At 44.1% G+C, this 15,000-nt stretch overlaps 1 protein-coding gene across 2 annotated transcripts in view; it reads left to right on the plus strand.

Moving 5' to 3' along the window:
• The window catches only part of LOC125027619, a 95,587-nt gene that overhangs the window by 20,491 nt on the left and 60,096 nt on the right, over positions 1-15,000 (plus strand). For both annotated transcript variants that reach the window (XM_047616741.1, XM_047616742.1), the window contains exons 3-5: positions 1-4,172; positions 4,522-4,684; positions 14,749-14,911. The exon at positions 1-4,172 is cut by the window's left edge and continues 469 nt beyond it. In XM_047616741.1, coding sequence (XP_047472697.1) covers positions 1-4,172; positions 4,522-4,684; positions 14,749-14,911 — 4,498 coding nt within the window. The remainder of the gene's footprint in view (positions 4,173-4,521; positions 4,685-14,748; positions 14,912-15,000) is intronic.

The following is a 15,000-nucleotide window of genomic DNA, read 5'->3' on the forward strand; positions in this document are numbered from 1 at the left end:
GCCAGACACTACTGTAAATGGAGAAGCTTTTGAACTAGACCTGACAGATGATGAAACTCTACTAAGTTTTCTGTCTGTTGAAGAGAATTGTGAGAATGAACCTTCCAGTGATTGCATTAGTGAATCTGGAGTGGTAGAAATGTCTAGTGTTACTTTAGACAATATCCTAAGTAATACTGTAAATCAGATATTTGGAACAGAAGATACAGGGAAAGAGTCTGTTGATACATTTGGCCAAAGTGAGAGCACTGGAAATGCCATGAATGTATTATGCAATAAAATAGGGAATTATGATTGCATTGATGATAATTCTACATCTGCTGGGCCATTGCATGAAATGGATTATTCAAATGAATCTTTCATTCCTTCTCATCTTGGAGGAAATGGCAGTGAGACACAGAGGAGTTTACTACAAACTACTACTTTGGACAGGATTACCCAGAATTTACCAGAAGAGAAACAGTTTCATTTGACAAATGCTTTTCAGAATATAGAAAGATGTGATGCAATGAAAGGGAAAGATGTTACTCAGCTTAAAAACATATTTTCTGACTTAAGTAATAAAAAAGATGTACCAGCAAATAGAGGGAGTGCCCTTTTTCAGCAAAATCCAGCTGGTATTTTCAGTGGTCATGAAGAAATGCAGATTGGTAATTGTCATTGGAGATCTGTTCAAGAAACAGAGACTCAGAAATCTGCAAGACAGCCTGATCAAGTCTCAAATTTTCTACAGGATTGTAATGATAGCTGGGATAAAAATAAATGTCAAGAAACACTATTTGGTACTAGTCATATTGGGCATCACTTAAAGGAACAAAGGGAAATGAGTTATCTTTTGGTGGATGAACCATTTAAGAGCACCTGTGTATTTCCAGATATTCCAAATATTCCAAATGTGCTTTCCATGTATCCTCATATGCCATCTGATGCTGAAATTCTTCGACCATCTGAAATTACATGTAACTACTCATTACCTATACACTCACTTGACAAAAATAATTATGAGTCAGATCCAGAACTTGTCTCATCATTGCTCTCAGAGTTCACTAGACCTAGTAAAAGGGATGTCTTGCAAACCCTGGAGACAGAGAATGTAGCAACAAAAGTAAAAGAGACTTGGAAAAGTCAATCTGTACCTGTCACAGGAAGTACCAAGAGGAAAACTGTCAGTGATGTGGTGTGGACTATGCAAACACCAAAGCCATCAGTTTCTCCTCTGCTCTTAAGCTGTACTTGTGTACAGCTCCCAAAGAGTAGTGCTACTGATGATTTGGTAAGTGCATGTAATAGGCCAAAATCAGGGACTATTTTTAATGTAACCTCTTTAAATGAAAGGCAGTTGATTCAGCAGGATTTTCAAGGGACAGAGCATATACTAGAGGAAAAAAAAAACGAAAATGCATCTCATATGAAATGTGAAGGTGTTGTAAATGAAACAAAACATGCATTTTGTGATACAAAGGAGTTACATGGAATTACTCAAGAAACCTGTATAGAGGGAGTAGCATTTTCTTCAGAACAACCGGGGACTGCCTCCTTTATGAATCTTACTTCAGATTCTTTCTTTGGTAGTAGCACTCTTTCAACCCAGTTTCAGTTAGCTATTGAAGATCTTTCCTTTCAAGTTCCTCAAGAAGCAGACAACATATCAGGATCAAAGAGTGATGCAACTGAAACTAATGTGAATCTTTCTGAATTTTTCTTAGAAGCAAACAATTGCAGTGAATTTAAGGTTGTTACACCTGCTATTACTCATAAGTATTCAGGGGAATCTAGCTGTTCAGTTTTTCAAAATCCATCCTGTAATATGAATGACTTTGATACCCTTTTAGATTCCTTTATGTGTAATGTTGAGAGTGAGCGCAGTAATCCTGATTCTAGTGTCAGCATTACCTCTGTTAAAGAAAATGTAAATCTGAAAACTATCCTAAACAATTCCATGACACCAACTAAAAACAATAACACTGCAGATGAAATATTAGATGGTTTCCTAAGTGAACTGGATGGAGAGAGAGAGGTGCTCATAGCTACCAGCAACAATCTGTCACATGATATGGAGCAGCTACTTAGTAAAGATGTAACACAAGAAAGGAATAGGCTTTCTGATTCTTCAGCTTCGCTGAAAAAGAAGACATTGAAGCCCACAATCTTCCAGGTGCATTCTGCAAGTCAAAAATCACGTAGGAACAATGCAAAAGGAAAAAAAGCTAAAGTTAAGGTGCAGTCCATATGTAAACCAATCAGATGTGTTGTTCGAGGACAGGTAGTTGAAAATATTTCTCAGAAGCGGATAAGGACACTTCGTTTTGTTCTGGACAAGGAGAGAAGATTGGAAAATCAAGATGGCACAGGTTTGTGGCCCGTGAGGGAAGATTTTAATCCTGATCAGTTTAGTTTATCTCAGGGAACTGATGTTACATCACTGGCAAAGCAGGAAATTGTTGGTGATAGATATGTGTTGGAGAATAATCTGGTTCCTCAGGCCCCTTTTAGGCCAAATGAAGAATTGCTTGAATCCAGTAGCTTTGTCCTGCCAATCGGTGAGACAGGCCTTAGTGTCACTATACCAACAAATACTCCCACAAGTATCACTTCTTTTTTTCCTGCAGCCAGTCCAGGATGTATTGCCAAACTCGCTCCAATTCTTCCCTCTCAATATCGTAAAATGGTTGATATAAGAAATCCCATGTTAACCAAGCCACAAGTGTGCACACTCCTGCCCTATATACCAGAGAAAGGAAACCGTTTAGTGCATTCTCAAAATGGAACACAAATGATTGTTCCAGACTCATTGGCTGCAATCCCAATAAAAAAATCTGTATTGCAAGTTTCGTTGAGCCCAGTAACTTCAGTTGAACCGCATTACGTTGTGGTACCAACTATAACACATACCAAAAATGCATACAAAACACCTGCTTTTGCCAATATGGTTTCTTGCCCTCATTTACCAAATGGGGTCCTGAACAACAGTAAGGCTCAAAACCAAACTAGTAACAAACAACAGCCATCCTGGTCAAGTCATATGCATCCAATTGCTCCCAAAATCAGTCAGACCAATGTTTCATCAAGTACACCTGTCAAAGTATCTCTTGAGCAGAACACAAATGTTCTTCATCCAGTGAAAATATTTGTCAGCACTAAATCAAAGCCAGTGTTACCAACTATACCCAAAAAATCATGCATGAATATTTGTCCAAATAAACCATACATGGATGAACCAAGACTAAAATCTAAGATAGTACAGTCTCTGCAACAGAATATTTTGAAGAGAAAGGCACATCCAGACTTGGTACATAAAAAGTTCAGCAGAGTGTTGAAAGATGAATTGAGGATACGCTTCCCAGATATTCCAGAACCCATTTTGGGTAGGTTGAATATTCCTCCACAGGCAATTCATAGGGGTTATTTTAGTGTGCTTGACCTGCAGACTTTACGTGCTCAAGCCTTGGCTCTTCGTCTTAGGATGATTTTTCGAGAACACGTTAGCAAGTGTGTTGCTAGGAACTGTATAATGTGTTTAGATTTCTTAAAGGAACGGCAAAAATTGTCATGGGTAGAAAGAGAGCACCATTTGGGACAGCGTCTATTAAAAAAGGATAGAAATATTAGATCATGTGGAAGGGGTAGAGCTCGTGGGAAGAGGGGTAGCCGAGTAAGAGGAAGCAGGTTGGGTGAGAGAGATGATCCCACTTATGAACCACCATATAGCTATGTAAGCTCAAAGAGGAAGAGAAATGAGGTAAATTATAGTGTATTAGATGGCAAAGGAGGAAACCCAAGAAGAATGTGTGTTCATGATTGCAATAATGTTCATGCAGTTATAAAAAGATTTTGTAGGGGCAAGTTTTTATATGATTATTGTAAATTACGTAAGAGTTACTCAGAAACAAATATTCATGCTCTTACAAAATCACTTGATGTCATAGATGTTAAGTCACAGACCTGTGATGATATGTACTTACCATATTGTAATAGGGCATATCTGAAATACTTTCAAAATGTGCAAGATATGGAAGTGCATCCTATTGTTCAAGAGGCAACCAAAACCAGGTTGCATATTATGTCAACAAAAGATATGTATGTTTATGACCAGAAAGACAGGAAGAATCAACAGATGGAAATGATGAAGGAATGTTTATATGATTTTTCAGTCAAACAGTATGTTGAAAAAGGTAAGAAAATTGTCACATGTCCATACTTGTATATTTATCCTTGGTCAAATGAGCAGTTTAAAACTTTTAATTAATATTATTTATTTTTAGTGAATTTTAGGTAAGGGGCTTATTTAGATAATTAAAAAAAAAAAGTACATGGTCAGTTTTGAGGATGTTGACATTACTTTATTTAACAAAGAATCGTTATAATGAAAGTATGACTGGTTTGACTTTTTCTTTGTCTCATCAGCTTCTTAATAGAATATTCTTTTCAGGAGTGTTTGCTCAGTTTTTAATAATCTCTGACGATATGATAATGATTTGAAGAAATTGATAACTGTTAAATCTCTGCTCACCTTTTCTTCAGAATTTGGCATTCCATTCAGTGATGCAGACACCAAACATTCAAAGGGTGCTTCTCAAAAACCACTGTATTATGATCTTCATTCACTCAGCATTGGACCCCTCAAGGTCTCGGCCAAGTATGATCGACAGATTTTACCGAAGCTAAGAGTTATTTTCACAGCCAAGTAAGTGAGAAGAACACATCTCTTTGTTGGTTATGTAAATTTTGTTATATGTACATGATTACAAGTATTGCATTCGGTAGGGTGTATCAAAATCATTAATCTTCCAGCTAACTGATCCTGAGTTGCCACTTAAGTTGAACATAAAAGTAGGCTTTGTGGATATTAAGCACCAGTAGCAAATCTATTCTTATTCCTTTGTTCTCTAATAGTATTAGATGGATAATAAAAGGACTTAAAGCTATTTTATTTTCACTTCAGCAGACAGTATTAAAGTGACTGACAAATGACTTTTGAAGCCTGTTTCATTTTTCCTTCAATGGTCAATATAAATAGAATGTTGGTGTGCCTGTGCAGCATGAGTATTGAATTACATAAATTGCATGTTTTGTTACTATTTTTCCTTAAATATTTACTCCTATGAAGTTCCTCAGAGAAAAAAGTCATTATTTAACCCCATAATAATGATAATTTCATTTTTGTGCTGTCAAATGTAAGATAATGATCCTACTTTCCTATGATAGTTGACAACATGCACTCACGCTTTCAGTTTTAAATAATACTTTTCCTATTGCAAATAATATATTTAATTTTCCTTAGTGTCTGAAATTTGGTCGCTCACTGTCTGTCAATCAGTGTGGCTAATTCTGAGGAGGGTGCTCTGAGGGTCACTTCTGGTAAACCTCCAAATTGGTCTACAACTCATTTCTGTTTCATCACGTCAGATTTGTTTGTTGTACCCAAGTTGTGATATAATTGGTTGTCCCACAGGCCTTTTCTACTTAGGGTAAGGTTGACAGGGAGACCCCCTGTTAGGCGGGATCATCTTCATGGACACAAGCCAAGTGTCCTATTCTGGTCTGACAATGCAAACATAGTTTGATATGAGGTCCTGACACCTGTCCCTTATGATTTCATGCATATCCCTGTTGCAAGTGGTATCAAGGGGAGACCCCAAGGCACAGACTTTATGCTATGACTTAACAAAACAGGGCAGTATCAGTCTTGAAGATACATAGCTTGGTTTTTCTGAACAGGCACTGGCTTCTTTATATACTCTAGTTGACTCCTGTGCCTCCAGGCCAAACTATCTACAAACTTCTGCTTTGAGTTGTGCACAACACATTACACAAGATATGTATCACTAATTGTGATTTTGGTGTCCTTGCTAAGATCATATACCAGTTGAGCAGGATCTAGTAGATATCCAAAGTCGGGTCCAAAAGACCACTGGTAGATGCATTATGACATATGCCAAATATCTCTACAAAGACTCAGATAAGATAACATCAGCATTGTAAAGGTTAGTGCATTGACTTCAGATGATAGCTTTGCACTTATACTATTTGCTCTTGGCAAGCTTCCTGAGGAGCAGCCAAAACACTGGGTTGCAGCTGTGTTTGCCTCTTTGTCTGAAAGGTGGGATTTCTTGTAGAACAGTCGACTGGGCTCAGCTTCACAATTTTTTCTCTGAGCTCAATAGGGTTTCAGAATCTTCAACCTGACATACAGTAATTTGAAGTTTTGAAACTTTTTCTAGATTTATTTTATTTATTTATTTATTTACTAGATATAACAATGTTATATATCAAAATAAAGCTAATTTAATGAACTTTGCAATAAATCTATTGGAAAGACAATCAAAATAATTGGTTTTGGTAGGTACAGCATTTTATAAAAGACTTATTTCAAAATGTTACTTTTTTCATATTTAAAAATATATTCCTGTCTAGAACATTTCATATATGCATTAATTCACAATGAAAGTTGTATTGATCTAAAAGATAATCCCAAACATTGAAAAATATACAGTTTCAGGATTGTGTAGGGCAGTTCTGATGTTGATTTACTGTAATAACATAATCATAGCATGAATATGACATATCTATGTTCAATATTGAGAATTATAGACAAATATAAATTAAATGGAGGATTGACCTGACTGGTGCCATTGGATTTTTCTGTGCTCCAAACTGGGGGTTCAGGGGGGAGCTGGTCATGATGGGTGTAATTTACAAGGAAATACATAGATAAACAGACACAATTGTTTGAATCATTTTCTGCCAATAGCACTAAACCTTTATCTTTGTGTGTTCTGCTGTTGTGAATTACCCATCTGTTAACCCATTGCTGCAGGGGAAAATGAATAAAAAATGGGAAAATGCTGTGCTAATTTTTTATATTTTTGTTAAATGTCTCTGTACATAGATGGCTCTGCTGATTGCTGATTTCGCCTTTCCTTGAATTGGCAGGAAAAAAAATATTTTTTACTAGTGCTATGAATATCGATGGTGTTATTTTTATTATAAACAATATAATTACTATAATGTTATAAACATTCATCATCATTATTATGGAGCTAACGCCGGCAGGGGCGCATAGCCGCATCCACCCTCCGCTTCCACCTACGAGGATCCCTCATGGCGAGCCGCCAGGCAGGGGCCCGGCCCATCTCTAGTTTCTCACGACAGGTTTGATCGATTTGCCCAAGCCACGACCTTCTCGGTCGTCCCACAGGCCTCCTCCACCCAGGGTTGTCTCGGACAGAGACAACCTGATGGGCAGGATCATCCTGTGGGAGTCGAGCCAAGTGGCCATATAGCCTGAGTTGGCGATCACGGATTGTGCAAGTAACAGGTCCTGTACCAGTCTCACGGTGCAGCCGTTGGTTGGACACATGGTCCCGCCAACTGTACCCCATGATCCGGCCCAAGGATCTGTTACAAAAGGCATCAAGACGAGATTCCAGAGCACAAGATAGTGTCCAAGTTTCACTACCATAGAGTAAAACTGGCAGTATCAGGGCCTTGAAAACACGTAACTTGGTCCTTCTGCACAGGTACCGACATCTCCAAATACTCTTGTCGAGAGATTTCATGACCCCTGCTCCCAGGCCAATCCGTCTACTGACTTCTTGGTCTGACAGCCCAGAGTCGTGAAATGCACTACTGAGGTATATAAAGCTCTTTGTGACTTCGATGTTTTCACCGCAAGCACGTATCAACTGTACAGGGTCTCCTAGCAGGCCCCCAAAATCCTGGATCTTGGTCTTGGTCCAGGAGACCTCTAGCCCCAGGGGCTTCGCTTCATTGCTAAATGCATCAAGAGCCGCCACAAGGGTTTCCAGAGATTCAGAGAGTACGGCAACATCATCGGCAAAGTCAAGGTCTGTAACCTTGATATTGCCCAGAGTTGCTCCACAGTGACTTTGGACAGCCCACGTCCGAACTCACGACGGCGCTCTATAATGATTCAAAGCGCCAGGATGCGGTCTATTGTGGACTTACCAGGAGTGAAACCAGATTGCTCCGGTCTTTGGTGCCTCAACAGGTGGTCCCTGATACGTCTCAGTAAGATGTGTGCGAGTACCTTGCCTGATACACTGAGTAGTGTAATGCCTCGGTGATTGCTGCAGTCCCACCGATCCCCTTTCCCCTTCCAGAGAGGGATGACCACACCCCTCAGCAGGTCAGGGGGAAAGGTACCAGTCTGCCAGATGGCAGACAGGACTGCATGCAAGCCCCTTGCCATAGGTTCTCCACCAGCCTTTAACAATTCGGCTGGGATGCCACAGACACCTGCTGCTTTACCACTCTTCAGCTTGGAGATCACCCCCCTGATTTCGGTCAGGGAGGGTGGATTCTCGCTGATGGGTGGATCTGGCAGAGGAGTCTCAACATTACCCGCATCCATGTTAACTGTTGGTGGATCAACCTTATACAACTGCTCAAAATACTCAGCCCAACGCACACCCACCCCATCAGGATCTGAGATTATCTGGCCACTTGCTGAGCAGACTGCAGCCGTCTGTGAGGGGGACTTTGAGTTCAGCTTTTTCAGAGGTTGGTAGGCAGGACAAAGGTCATTTACAAGGAAATGGCTTTCGACCTCCTCTGCAAGACTACTGATAAACTGTTCCTTATCCCTTCTCAACAGTGACCTAGTCCTGCGCACCAGAGAGCGGTGCAAAGTGCGATCCCGTGACAGTCGAGCCGCACGACAAGCATCTGTGGCTTCCAGCATCTCCTGCGAGATGGAATTCTGTCTTGTTCTTGGGCGTTCACCAATGGATTCCTGAGCTGCATCAAGCGTTTCACGCTTGAAGGTATCCCACATAAGAACAGGGTCTGTCTGGCCCTCGAGTGCTGTGAGACGACCAGAGATAGCCTCGGCAAACCCCCGGGTACACTCGTCCTCCCTCAATCTGTCCAAATGAAACACCCTAGGGTGTTCATTTGGGCGACGGGGGGTTCTAAAGTGGACCCGGAGAGTAGCCACTACTATTCTATGATCAGTTCCACAGAACTCAGCGCTTCGATATACCCTGCAGTTCTGGAGGATCCTCCATCAAGTGCTAACGAGGATGTGGTCGATCTCCTTGGCCACTCTTCCTGTATCGCTGTACCAAGTCCAGCGATGCGGGTCAGAACGCTGATACCAGGAGCCAGAAATCCTCAATTTCTGGGACCTAGCAAAGTCACGGAAAAGGAGGCTATTCTCGCTGCCAGCATCAGCTCCTGAGCCATGAGGACCGACAGACATCTCGTAGCCAGCTTGATCACAGCCGGATACCGCATTGAAGTCGCCCAGCACAATACGAATATCTCGCCGAGGACATCTGTCTGCCACAGATGCAAGTTTGGCGTAAAACATCTCTTTCACCTCAAGTTTATATACATCCGTAGGAGCTTATACAGCAACAAGAGACATGATGCCAAATGAAAGCTTCAGTCTCAATACCATGATACGCTCATCAACTAGAGTGACCTCAACTACCAAGGGTTGAAGTCTGCTGGAGATGGCTATGGCTACTCCCTGGAGATGGTGGCCATCGCTGCGGCCCGACCAGTAGCAGGTGTAGCCACCCACACTAATCGTGCCACTGCCAGGTCTTCTCACCTCCGAGAGAGCAGCCACCTCAACTCTCAGCTGTTTCAATTCCCTCGATAGTAGTGGTAACCGATCGTCCTGTCGCAGGGAATGGATGTTCCAAGCCCCCACCCTGACAGTCCGCCTGAGGTCTAACCTCGGGCAGTCACTCTGGATGGGCGCCACCTCTGCCACCCCTACCGACGCCGCCCCATATAGAGGAGGTTGGCTGGCTGCAGGCCCCATAATCCACCTGCAGGGCTCCCTGGGGCTTTCCCCCACAAGCATCACGCCAGGCTGGCGGCCGCTGGGACCCAGCTGGGATTTGGGGTAACCCCCCCTCCCCACCCGAGTCCCAGCGGTCGCCAACCCAGAGGGACCCACAGCCCGCTGTACTTGCCGGGTAGGAGGGACTTTAGCCCTCCCCCCAGCGTCAACATCTACATTGGTCTTGCCAGTGGTTATCTCGGGGGGGCCGACTGGCAAGGCCTGCCTCCCCACAGCCGCCCATTAACCCCAGGGGGCGCGGGGGACAGGAGTTAGTACGAAGCCAGGGCGTATCCACACGCCGGTGGGCCATAGCTCCGTACCTTTAGGGCCTCCTGCTGCTCCAAGAGCCTCCACAGTTCAGCCTAAGACTGCAAGGTACCTAGTTTCCATGGGTGGCCACGAGGAGGCACTGTAGAAGTCTTGATGATGGAGAGGCTATGAGCTGGCAGGGGAGTCTTATGCATAGCTGCTCCCTTTTTCGCACCAGGCTAGCCAGCGGTGGCAGCTGAAAGCGGGAAGGCATGCAAGCAGGCACTTAACGCTAACTAGGCTACCACACCATCGCTTCACATCATCCCGAGCATGAAGCACCCACCCATAAACATTAGTAACAGCAAAATAAGATAACAAAATATTTTTGTAATGCAAAGAAAAAAGTAAACGGGCGAGACAGACAGTACTCATAACTGGCTCACGGGTGACTTGGTACAAGTGTAGCCATCTTTGTGTAAAAACAATTAAACAAGTAAACTCACATTGGGCATAGCATGGACGTATGTGACATGCCGGTCGCCAGTGGGTTAATCCAAACCTGACAGGCATGGCATATATGTACATGCCATGCCCACTGTGAGTTTACTTGTCTAATTGTTTTTACACATGGATGGCTGCACTTGTAATAAGTTGCCAATGAGCCAATAATGAGTACTACTTGTCTCACCTATTTACCTATTCCTTGATTTTCAAAAATATTTAATGTTATCTTATATTGCCACTACTAATATCAACAATATTATAGTAGCTATTACGTCTATAATAAAAACCTCATCGATATTAATAGCATTAGTAAAAAAAAAAAAAAAAAAAAAAAATCCTGAAAATTCAAGGAAAGATGAAATCAGACAAGTTTACAAGGTCTACTAATTGACTACTTTGTGGCTAAGCAGAGACATTTCACAAAAAAAATCTAAAATGAGCACAGTATTTTCCTGGTGCATTGAGTTGATATTCAACAATGTTTGCTGTTACCCACAAAATGCAAAATTGGCCAAAATGTTTTACCAAGATGGATGCTAGAGGTCCATATCTGATTGGTACCCAGGAGCACCATGAGACCCACCCAAAGTGCAGACTCAAGCTGGTGGCCACGGTCAACGACAATTGTTGTAGGTGTCTGGAATCTTGTCACCCAGCTAGTGATGTTGACTGTAGTAATATCCTTGATAGGAAATGCCTCGGGTGAATCTCTCAGCGATAGGCAGGTTTTCCTCCAGTTTTAGATTTTATGATTGATGCTGGGCCAGATGATTGATTTTGGGCCATGTCCTGGCAGTGAAGCTCCCAGTTGAAAAGGATTAAATAAGATCAGAGAGGTTGGTCTTGTTGTAGCTGAGGCTGAAGTCCAATTCTGGGTGATTAGTTGGAAAGAATAGTTGGAGAGCAGGAGGGATGTACGGGTATGGATGGCCAGTAAATGATGGTAGTGTCATTCAGGAGAGGGACCTGCTGTAGTTGTAGACTGCAGTCATCCTGAAATAAGACTTTGGAGTGTTGCTTCTACTAGCTGCTCTGCTACTACTACTGCTTGGTCTATGGTGCCTTGAAAGAGAACAACATTGGCAGTGGGGGCAGCAGTGTTCCCAAGTGAAAATTCCTCGAGAAGGAAATATGTGGTGCTTCGTTATGAATGTATCAGCACTGAAACCCTTTGTGTTGACTTCACTATAATTGTTGAAGCTACTGAAGAATAGGCAGTAAACTTTTATGAAAGTGAAATGCTAATTTCCGCAAGCTTCATTATGCTTTTCTTTGATCTTTATGCATAGATTTAGAAGTCTTCCATTGGTGCTTGGAAGTGTGTTGTAAACAAGAAACCTTGAGAGAAATTTAAAACTACATAGCACCTCTACCTTTAGTACATTGTGTCATTTTAAGTCATGGTTGAGGTCTAATATGACAGCAAACAGCCTAAGCCTAGTGGCGGCTCTTGATGCATTTAGCAATGAAGCAAAGCCCCTGGGGCTAGAGGTCTCTTGGACCAAGACCAAGATCCAGGATTTTGGGGGCCTACTAGGAGACCCTGTGCAGTCGGTATGTGCTTGCGGTGAAAACATCGAAGTCACAGAGAGCTTTATATACCTCGGTAGTGCAGTTCACGACTCTGGGCTGTCAGACCAAGAAGTCAGTAGACGGATTGGCCTCGCAGCAGGGTTCATGAAATCTCTCGACAAGAGTATTTGGAGATGCCGGTACCTGTGCAGAAGGACCAAGTTATGTTAAGGCCCTGATACTGCCAATTTTACTCTATGGTAGTGAAACTTGGACACTATCTTGTGCTCTGGAATCCTGTCTTGATCCCTTTAGTAACAGATCCCTGCACCAGATCATGGGGTACAGTTGGCGGGACCATGTGTCCAAACCAACGGCTGCACCGTGAGACTGGTACAGGACCTGTTACTTGCACAATCCGTGATCGCCAACTCAGGCAACCAAGTGCTGGACATTGATGCCATGATTTAGCATATGGTGAAACTCAGCCTTGGCAGCTTGAAGGTGATCTGGTGAGAGATTGCATACCTGTAGCAGCCATGACTTGCAACTTGCACAACTTGCACAGTGCATACTTCCCAGATTGGGTCATAAAAGATCCAGCAGCAATATCCTCATTGGTCACCAGCAGGCACATCTTATTGACGCACTACTGAGTCCTGACTAGTTGACACCAGATACATCATGTCTCTCTGATTGGCTTACTGTAGCAGGCTTGCCTTTTTCCCAAATTCCCGACACAGCTGCCAGTTTCCCTTAGGTCGAGGATTTAGAACAAAGAACATATGACACCCAAGATTCGCTTCACTTGAGTAGCAGCAACAGAGGTTAGGCCTGTCCTTTGCCGGCTGGGGAGTGTCCCCTTCTCCCCTGTAGAACTGCAATTCACCTGCAGTCATCACAGTGGGCACTCTTTAAAGAGAGATGACTTGTCAAGTAGTAGATACATCAAGGTAAACTAAAGTAAAGGATAGGGGGTTATGGAGGACAAGGGTAGGACCACAGAGGCCAAAACTGTGATGTAGACTCTGCCACTGATAGTTTCTCATTTTGGGTAGGGGTTGGGCATAGTCTAGCTTATTTACGTGATTGGTGGGAAGAGGGATGGTGGGTAGAGCTATAGAATTTCTATGGCAGTATAATGAGTCTTAAAAAATACAGCCAGAACAGAATATGGGGATCACTCAACAGCACACCACCACCACCTGCCCACCACCACCTGCCCACCACCACCTGCCCACCACCACCTGCCCACTACCACCACCTGCCCACTACCACCACCACCACCTGCCCACCACTACCACCACCACCTGCCCACCACTACCACCACCACCTGCCCACCACTACCACCACCTGCCCACCACTACCACCACCTGCCCACCACCACCACCACCTGCCCACCACCACCACCACCTGCCCACCACCACCACCACCTGCCCACCACCACCACCCACCTGCCCACCACCACCTCCCCACCACCACCACCACCTGCCCACCACCACCACCACCTGCCCACCACCACCTGCCCACCACCACCACCACCTGCCCACCACCACCACCACCTGCCCACCACCACCACCACCTGCCCACCTCCACCACCACCTGCCCACCACCTGCCCACCACCACCACCACCTGCCCACCACCACCACCACCTGCCCACCACCTGCCCACCACCACCACCACCACCACCACCTGCCCACCACCACCACCACCACCTGCCCATTATCACCACCACCACCTGCCCATTATCACCACCACCACCTGCCCACCATCACCACCACCACCTGCCCACCATCACCACCACCACCACCTGCCCACCACCACCACCACCACCACCACCTGCCCACCACCACCACCACCACCTGCCCACCACCACAACCACCTGCCCACCACCACCACCACCCCCTGCCCACCACCACTACCACCACCACCTGCCCACCACCACCACCACCTACCCACCACCACCTGCCCACCACCACCACCTGCCCACCACCACCACCACCACCTGCCCACCATCACCACCACCACCACCTGCCCACCACCACCACCACCACCTGCCCACCACCACCACCACCACCTGCCCACCATCACCACCACCACCACCTGCCCACCATCACCACCACCACCACCTGCCCACCATCACCACCACCACCACCTGCCCACCATCACCACCACCACCACCTGCCCACCATTACCACCACCACCACCACCTGCCCACCATCACCACCACCACCACCTGCCCACCATCACCACCACCACCACCTGCCCACCTGCCCACCATCACCACCACCACCTGCCCACCATCACCACCTGCCCACCACCACCACCTGCCCACCACCACCACCTTAGATTTGTTATATATGTGTTCTTTGTATCTGTTTATGTAACTATAACTACTCTAATTATCCACTTGGCATATGGCAGTATAAGATACATATTCTGGTGTGTAAAATCAAACTCTTGGAATATCAATGCTAAAAATTTGCTTCGGTGGAAGGCAGTAATTAAATCCAGAGGGGGTAGGGTGATAGGTTGGAAAAATTATTGTCCAGTGGTGATAATACAGATTACTGAATTGAAATATACAAAATAATTACTTTTCTGATATCTTAGAATGCATTGTCATTATTTGAGATATATTCTATTTTATTCTAAACAGAAAATTTACTTATGAGTATGAACTGATGTGTGGAATGACCAAAAACCATGAGCCTGACCCTTGTAAAGTGAGGAGTGTATCTGGACGGCCATATCCTCAGCTCCTCCTGACAGTTGACATTCCTTTCAAGACAGTACAAGCTTTGGCTGTCCAGTCTAACAAGGTAAGAATATAAAGGCTATTAGTAGTTGTCAAACATGTGATGTAGTATTTTCCTAGTCAATCTGTATAGTTTCTAAAGTATAGGTAAAC

Source organism: Penaeus chinensis, chromosome 7 (assembly GCF_019202785.1).
Source record: "Penaeus chinensis breed Huanghai No. 1 chromosome 7, ASM1920278v2, whole genome shotgun sequence".
Classification (NCBI taxonomy): Eukaryota; Metazoa; Arthropoda; class Malacostraca; order Decapoda; family Penaeidae; genus Penaeus; species Penaeus chinensis.